Genomic DNA, 8,757 nt, shown 5'->3' on the forward strand with positions numbered 1-8,757 from the left:
TCCAGTGAAGACCCAGATATGAAAGATCTTATACAGGAGAAAAGTAAGTAGACAAGTAGACTATCACCACAAAAAAACCCCTCACCAAACCCCAAACCCTGCAAAAGCATAAAGCAAAAAGCCTCCCAATTACTACTCACTTTTATTTCATGTACAGCACATAAACATGGGCAGATCCTCTCTTCAAAAAGTTGCCACCAATAAAATAAAACCACAAGGCAATGTTTTCATCTCAAAGTGATTCCAGCATTGCAGTTTGGACTTCACAGAATCACAGAAGCTGAAGGGTTGGAAGGGACCTCAAAAGCTCATCCAGTCCAAAATCCACCCCCCCCCCCCCCCCCCAGAGCAGGACCACCTAGAGTAGGTCACACAAACTCCTTTCTCCTAAATAGAGCTTAATGAACAGCTGCCAAGAGAAAGGAGCTTCCAGACAGCTGCATAGAAACCATTTTGTGCCCTTCTACATCCATTCTCTAAACTGGCAACAATTGGTACAATAACAGACTGAGAATGTTCTGGCTTTGCACATGGTGCTAAGCAGCAGTAACTTTGTTCCCAAGCTAGTTACTTCAGTTCTGTTACATGTACATATCACATGCAGACCTACTGGTAGACAGAGAGTTATCCAACACACTGGAAAGCATGGGCTGGGAAAGGTGATAGCCCAGTGCTGTGGGGTGTTATGTGGAGAGCAGGCTGAATCACAGGCAGATTTAGATATTAAAAAGCCTGCAGGACACTGCTCAGTTTCATCCAGACAAGAGAGGGGAGATTTAAACTGTGCCCAGGACATTTTCACTCCAGTGTGTCACAACTCCTGCAGAACTGAAAGCCCTCAGATGAGGTTCACCTTCTCTGTGCTGCCAGAACTGCACTGCTGGTGGCACCTGATCAGACTGCTTCAGGACTACCCCTGGTATGTCTACATGAGCTGGCAGCTACAGTTGGGCTTGTAGTGAAGATGGAACCCAAATATTGATTTGTGAAAGTATGTGATCTTGCAATATGAATGCACAAACTTCCTAGCTTGACACACATCTTCTCTGGATTGTTTTCATCTTTCTTCAGAAGCAACCAGCACAGGCAGCATTGGCACAGATCTCACACAAATCAGCATCTTGGACAGCCAGGTCTGTTAAAGAGGAAAAACAAGGTTCTAGTGAGATGGCAAGAGAACTTCTTAGAGAGCAAAGCCACACATCAAGATGAGTTTGGAAATACCTGGAGGTTATTACTGCTGTGAGTAAAATTAGTTCCTGCAAAGATCTGGCTTAAAGAATGGAGTCAAAGCTGAATCCATTGGGGAACACATGGAGGCAAGAGAACAGTCTTGTGGGAGTGTGGGAGGGATGTGGCCTGTAGAATCACAACATTCATTCTACTGGTGCTATTTCTTCCTAAAGTGGCCACTGTATTGGACAGCAGATAAAAGGTAAACATCATAAAATCAAAGAGCAGACACTGCAGCAGCCAGCTCCAGAATCGCTACGTGTGCCTTGGAGACAGACCATGCCAAAGACTGACTCACACAACCCTTTTTAGGCTACCTGGAAAAACACCTTCCTCTACACTGATTAGGAAGAGCAATTAGACCTGCTCACAACCCCTGGTTATCTAGAACTGAGGGATATAACCCTGCTTTTCCTGTAGGCCAGGGGAGATGGTGGGCTCTCTCACTTTAAGTTGTGTAAGTTAACATGCAGCTTCCTGCAGGAAGGTTTTTCATGGTTACAGCAGCCTGATGTGTACAGGCTACAGCTCATGTCAGCAGGAATTCTCTTGCAGGGGGCTCACAGCTCCTGTAGCCCAACCCTTGTAGTAGTAGAAGTCAGCATGGACCCTCTCAGCTGCCTTAGAAGTGACAGAACAGTAATCACATTTCTTTGCCTGCTGCTGTTTGGTGAAAAGTGGGATAAAAGTGGGATAAAAATGTGGAACTATGCAGTAGGAGCCACATACCCAGCCTCTCAAAAATCTTGGGTGCATCTTCTCTTTTGCACACAGCCTGGAACTCCTCAGGGAGATCTTCTTCATCACATGGAAAATAGCGAGGCACTGAAGCTACCAGGTGAGGGTTAATGTCTCTCTTCTCATCCATAAGCTCCTTTAGCTTCTTTACAGACTCAAGAGAGAATTTCAAGTCTCCATCCTATGTAGTCAGAACCAGAAGAGAAAAGGTGTCAGGAAGTCAGTCCTTAGACAAATCCATTCCATGTCAACCATTTCCCTTTTCTACCTTCTCTCCCTTTTCTACATGGAAAAGATTGTGTTGAACAAAACTCTCACTCCCATGACAGAGCCCCATAAAATCTGAGTCCTGAAGAGACAGGATGGGAATCTTCAGCCTAGAAAAGACACAGCAGGGCAATGTGTGGTAGAGATGTACAAAACCCCTACTTGAATGAGGCTAAATGGGATTGTGTTCACTCTTTCTTCTCATACACCAGTAAGAGAACTTTGGCTGTCACATGGCAGGCTCTAACCACAAATATTCCTTCACATTACCTGTTGTTAAGAGCTAAAATCCCTCACCCCAAGGTCCTGAGGCAAGTTTCCATGAACTTCAAGCTCATCCACACAATGAATGGAACAGAAGTGATTTGCAGCATAAACAGGAGACTTCTTACTCAAACCTCAGCCCAAAAGCTTCAGGAAGCCAGGAGAGGATCCTGTGAAATACTGCCCCATGTTTTAGGTTGTTAGATCCTGTGTAGCTACTAATGGTCATTCTCTCAGTCTCATTTTAATCTCACTGTTGAGGTCATAAACTCAAATTGCAGGTGTTGCAATTATTAACCTGGCTGCATGAAGTTTGGATATGACTGCAGATAATCAGAGTTTGCCCTGAAAGAGAAATGAACTTCAATTGATCCTTAGTGTGTGTTTCAACCTGGTTTAATGACCAACGTGTAGTCAACGGGCTGATCAAGTCACTCCTACTCATTCAAAGAAATCAAGTGAAGGGACTCTGATGATACAGCATGAGACCAAATATTGACACTTCATGGTCTCATAAGCCCAATGTTGAATAGTGTAAGACTGGGGGTGAGGCATGTAGTTGGCTTTGTTTGGTATGGGGGTTTTCTTACAGTCACAGGATTTCATTGTTACCCAGCAGATAAACTCTGGCTATGCATTTTCTTGTCAAACTTAAACCCTTCTCTACTTGCAATCAGTTTGTGATTTGACTCAGATTAATGAGTCATGGTGGCCCACAGAAAACTAACTTTGCCTGTTTCAGTGCAGTTCCAGATTCAGCTATTGGTCACAGACCTCAAAAGTAGAACAGAGAGAATTAAACAAGGATGGATTTCCACAGGTATAGTTTCAAAGAAACCAGAAAGCAGGAATCAACCCTGAGAAGGGCATGTCCAGAGACAAAAAAACAACAAAAAAACTCCAAATGAAAGCTCCACCACTTCAAATGAGAAACAAGAGTCCTCAATGGCCAGCAGGGCCAGGGAGGTTGTGCTGCCCCTCTGCTCTGCCCTGCTGAGGCCTCAGCTGGAGTCCTGTGGCCAGTTCTGGGCTCCCCAGCTGCAGAGAGACAGGGAACTGCTGGAGAGAGGCCAGTGCAGGGCCAGCAAGATGCTGAGGGGCTGGAACATGTGTGTGAGGAGGAAAGGCTGCAGCCCTGGGGCTGTTCAGCCTGGGGAAGAGAAGCCTGAGCTCAGGGGAACCTTATCAATATTTTATATAAATGGTGGGTATCAGGAGGTTGGGGTATCACTTTTTTCTGTTGCATCCAGTAACAGGACAAGGGGTGATGGGATGAAGCTGGGACACAAAAAGTTCCATTGAAACATAAGGACAATCTCTTCCAGTGTTTGAGTGAGGGAGCCCTGGCCCAGGCTGCCCAGGGAGGGTGTGGAGGCTCCTTCTCGGGAGGTTTCCAAACCCGGCTGGACACGTTCCTGTGCCCCCTGAGCCAGGGGAACCTGCTGTAGCAGGTTGGACTGGATGATCTCTAAAGGTCCCTTCCAACTGACACCATTCTATGATTCTGTGACTCAATCTGAGCAGAACTTCCCTCCAAGGTGAAAGGGCACACTATGTTGCTGAAGCGAGAGATTTCATCATAGAAACAGAGCAAGCCAGAACAATCCATCTCTGTGGTTTTTTTGGCTTTACTCCACACTTAGTAACATCATTTTTCTCCAATTTCCATCACAGGGTCACAGCATGGTGGGGGCTGGAAGGGACCTGCAGAGCTAATCCAGTCCAAGCCCCTGCAGAAGCAGCACCCACCTAGATCAGGTCACACAGGAACCTGTCCAGGTGGGTCTTGAAGAGCTCCAAGGAAGGAGCCTCCACACCCTCCCTGGGCAGCCTGGGCCAGGGCTCCCTCACTCAAACACTGAAATACTTTCTCCTTAAGTGGTACTTTCTGTGTTCCAGCTTCATCCCATCACCCCTTGTCTTGTCACTGGATACAACAGAAAAAAAGATGCTGCCCCAACCTCCTGACACCCACCAGTGAGATCCTGTAATCATTGATCCTCAGTCTCCTCCAGGCTGAAGAGCCCCAGGTCCTTCAGCCTTTCCTCATAAGATGCTCCAGTGCCCTGATCATCTTGGTGGCCCTGCACTGGACTCTCTCCAGCAGTTCCCTGTCCCTCTTGAGCTGGACACTTCATACTAATTCAGGGGCTGTGATGGAAAGTGTCAATCATGATATGAAGTCAAATAAACATCAGTTAGTGGTGTCCCCCAGCTTTTGCATCCTCACAGCACCTGGGGTTATGTGCAAAAGCAAACCCTGGCAATGCAATGCTTCAGTCAGCAAGGAATTGCAGAGCAGTGAAACAGCAGAGGAAGTTAATCAAACTGCAGCAAGCATGTTAGGAACACCTGAAGCATTCTGAAGAAAGCCAACTGAACCAAATGGAGATAAACATTGGCTACCAAGACACAGCAAAGCAAAACATTACATCTATTAGTTTAGTTCAAGGTCTCTGGTGCAGCCACCACACTTCACATAATGTCAGTAATTCATTGAACTTGTAATCCCAACAAATTAAAGAGCAGAAAACTCACCTGAACATAGACTGCCTGGGAGCTGTGAACCAGTAAAAGGACTGCAAGGACTGCAAAGGAAAGAAAGACTTTCATAGTGCCTGCAAAGTACAGCCTTTCCTAACCTGAATGTACTTTCTTTTCTCTGGTTTTAGTCTTTGTCTTTCTTGTCTCTTAAGACTTTCTTCTTCTTAGCACTCAGACCACCTATCAGTCTATGCTCCCAGTGCAAAGCTGGAGGCTTTATAAAGACTTCACACAGCATTTGCTTGGTAAGTCATTAATCTAAACCCTTTATTGACATATAATAAACCATCACTGGGCAATCAGCAATGTACTCATTAGCAGAGTAGGCCTGTCACACCCAGGCACATCCTGGGATTTATGGGTCTTTCCCCCTTTGAGAAACTGGCACTGAGGGAAAACATTTCAGGCTGCAATAAAGAAATGGTAGCTACTGATCTAGCACAACATTTGAAACTCAGTCTTTACCTGGGGAATGTGTTCAGGCTTCTGGCCACTCTCTGTGAGAAAGAGAGGGATTTGGAAGGAAATAGAAAACAGATTCTCTCTTGCACTGATTGCTGGACAGTCAGTTGCCTCTTCTAGGGATTCCAAGAGGGTAGCAATGGATCAAGGCAGATAAACACAGGCTGTGCCTGCATGTGACCAGCTATGAAATGTCATCCTGCTGCTGCTTTTTGCAGCACCTATTTAAAAGGCATGCATTAAAAGGCACAGGGATTGTCATTAAGTATAAAAGCCCACATGAATCAAATCTATTTCTCTGTGGCTTTCAGTCTTATCCAGAAACTTGGTAATGTCACAAGGTTGGAGAGCCATCAACATGCCTCACTCAGCTCAGTCCTGCCCATCAAGTTCAGGTCCTTGATTCTGTAAATTATTTCTGGCTTATTGTGGCTTTGGAGTAACAAGAGACACCATGCCAACCAATCCTCCTTACAGCAGCAGAACATGGGAGGGCACCAGTCAGACACTAAGCAACTTTCTCACATCTCAGCAATGGTTTGTGCTGGCAAAGGCTCCAGTTCCCAATCTCCCCAAACCCATGCATGGATTCCAGTGTGCCCCACTGTATCCTGCCCAGATCCTCACCCTACCCTATTGCATCCCATCCCATCCACCTGAGCAACCTCCTGAACCCAGCCCCAACCTGAGCAACCTCTTTTGCCTTTGGTTTTGACACTTCTGCAGTCCCCTGTGGCATCTGCCATCAGGACTATGGCCTTGGGGTTACTCAGCACCCAAAGGTGCCTGGCTTTTTTGTGGATACTCTTCTCACCCATCTGCTTTCACACTGCTGATGGGGACAGCATTGCAGTTAGAGAAACCATTGCAGATGCCACTGCCATGAGTATCACTGACCCTGATACCAGTACAGAGACTGGGATACCAATACAGACAGCCCAGAATGAGTGGCACAGGTAACACAAGATAAATTCTTTGCTGATACTATTTCAGCTAGAGAGTTACATGTAAACATATAACTATCAAATAACAGGACATACAGAAAATAGTGCAGGTGTAGAAACACAGACCATTAGAAATGCAGATACAGTTAGTGCAAATGCTGAGACACCATTACCAGCACAGCTAATACTGACACCATCACCAACAGAGACACCAGTGCTATCAAAAATCACAGAATCACAGAGTGCTGGGGGCTGGAAGGGCCCTGCAGAGCTCCCCCAGCCCCAGCCCCTGCTAAAGCAGGTTCCCCTGGCTCAGGGGGCACAGGAACGTGTCCAGGTGGGGTTGGAAACCTCCTGAGAAGGAGCCTCCACACCCTCCCTGGGCAGCCTGGGCCAGGGCTCCCTCACCTCAGCACTGAAAGAGATTGTCCTTATGTTTAAATGGAACTTTTTGTGTTCCTTGTTCTGTCATTGGATGCAACAGGAAAAAAAGTGCTGCCTCAACCTCCTGACACCCACCATTTAGATATTTGTAAATATTAATGAGATCTCCCCTCAGTCTCCTCTTCTCCAGCCTAAACAGCCACCCCAAGGCCAGGCAGCTCCAGGCTGGGGCAGAGGGGCTGGAAACTGCTGCAGGGAAAGGGCCTGGGGGGGTTGGTGCCAGGGGCTGAACAGCAGCCAGCAGCGTGCCCAGGGGGGCAAGAAGGCCAAGGGCAGCCTGGCTGGGCTCAGCAGTGGGGTGGCAGCAGGAGCAGGGCAGGGATTGTCCCCTGTGCTGGGCCCTGGGCAGGCTGCAGCTCCAGGGCTGTGCTCAGTGTTGAGCCACTTTCAAAGCATCCTGAAAAGTTCCATTTGAATTGGGTCTAGTTTAATTAGATTAATGATACTTATGCTCCAGTATCAATCAAAAATCTCAAGGGTAGTTGTTTAGGTCCTGCTGATAAATAAATGAGGCCTCTCTTCATCAGACCACTGTCAATGGGAACATTTCTGTCCTTCGTCTGCCACCGTGTGGGGAAGGTGAGAGAGGAACCAGCCACTAAATCAGTGCAACACAGTTCACACCCATCTCAAAAAGTCTGTCAGAGGTGCTCCCTGAAACCTGCAGCCTGGCCAGAACTGATCAGGAAAGCCAAAACTGAGCTGAACCAGCCAAAACTGAGCTGAACCAGCCAAAGACTGGCCAAAACTGAGCTGAACCAGCCAAAACTGAGCTGAACCAGCCAAAGCCTGGCCAGAACTGAAGAGGAAAGCCAAAACTGAGCTGAACCAGCCAAAGTCTGGCCAGAACTGAGCTGAACCAGCCAAAACTGAGCTGAACCAGCCAAAGCCTGGCCAAAACTGAACAGGAAAGCCAAAACTGAGCTGAACCAGCCAAAGCCTGGCCAAAACTGAACAGGAAAGCCAAAACTGAGCTGAACCAGCCAAAGCCTGGCCAGAACTGAACAGAGCCTGAAAGCTGCAACATCTCCCCACACTCCTCTATCTGCTACCTAAAGCTGCACAACAAAGAAGCTGCTGGAGCTGTGCTGTCAGCCCCAGTTTTACCTCAGGCCCAGGACAATGCACACCACAGGAGGAGGTAAGAATCATGGAAGAAAGAAGCACAGCAAAGGCTGAGATGACTGAAGAAAATCAAAGCCTAAAGCTGGGCAAATAGATTTGCCTTTAGCAGAAATGATTCCAGGGGCTGAGAGGAAAGTAAATCACACAGACACAGGACCTTAAGGGTTGGAAGGTACCTGGAGAGCTCATCCAGTGCAACCCCCCTGCCAGGGCAGCAGCCCCTGGGTAAGTCAGGCAGGAACTCGTCCAGCTGGGCTGGAATGTGTCCAGAGGAGACTCCACAGTGAAATGACGCAGTTTGAACAGAGTAAGTGCACAGGACACGTTTGGAACCAGCACCACAAACAGCCCTGTCCTTCACAGCTGTTGGACAGAGCCTGGGCTTTGTCTACACCAGAGCCAAGGGCAAGTTCCCTGACTCAGGTGGGAACGCGGCTCAGCAGCCGGGACCGGAGGAGTCCCCGTCATGTAACAGCGTGGAGCTGTGACACAAACAGCACCAAACGGCCTCTGGCCAGGAGCAACCTCAGACCCATCCTGGAGCTGCCTCAGACCCATCCTGGAGCTGCCTCAGACCCATCCCGGAGCCATCCCAGACCCATCCCAGACCCATCCCAGACCCATCCCAGAGCCGCCTCAGACCCATCCCAGACCCATCCCGGAGCCATCCCAGACCCATCCCGGGGCCATCCCAGACCCATCCCAGACCCATCCCAGAGCCATCCCAGAGCCATCC

At 48.0% G+C, this 8,757-nt stretch overlaps 1 protein-coding gene across 1 annotated transcript; it reads right to left on the reverse strand.

Annotated features, from left to right (window-relative positions):
- Positions 1-392: 392 nt before the first annotated feature.
- On the reverse strand, positions 393-5,133 carry LOC104558898 (guanylin-like). Its single transcript, XM_010203649.2, has 3 exons — positions 5,041-5,133; positions 1,963-2,152; positions 393-1,135 (listed from the first exon to the last, which is right to left on the reverse strand). The coding sequence occupies exons 1-3, from the start codon at positions 5,113-5,115 to the stop codon at positions 1,068-1,070; spliced, it is 333 nt and encodes a 110-aa protein (XP_010201951.2). The 5' UTR covers positions 5,116-5,133; the 3' UTR covers positions 393-1,067.
- Positions 5,134-8,757: the final 3,624 nt, after the last annotated feature.

This window comes from Colius striatus, chromosome 21, assembly GCF_028858725.1.
Source record: "Colius striatus isolate bColStr4 chromosome 21, bColStr4.1.hap1, whole genome shotgun sequence".
In the NCBI taxonomy this organism is placed as follows: Eukaryota; Metazoa; Chordata; class Aves; order Coliiformes; family Coliidae; genus Colius; species Colius striatus.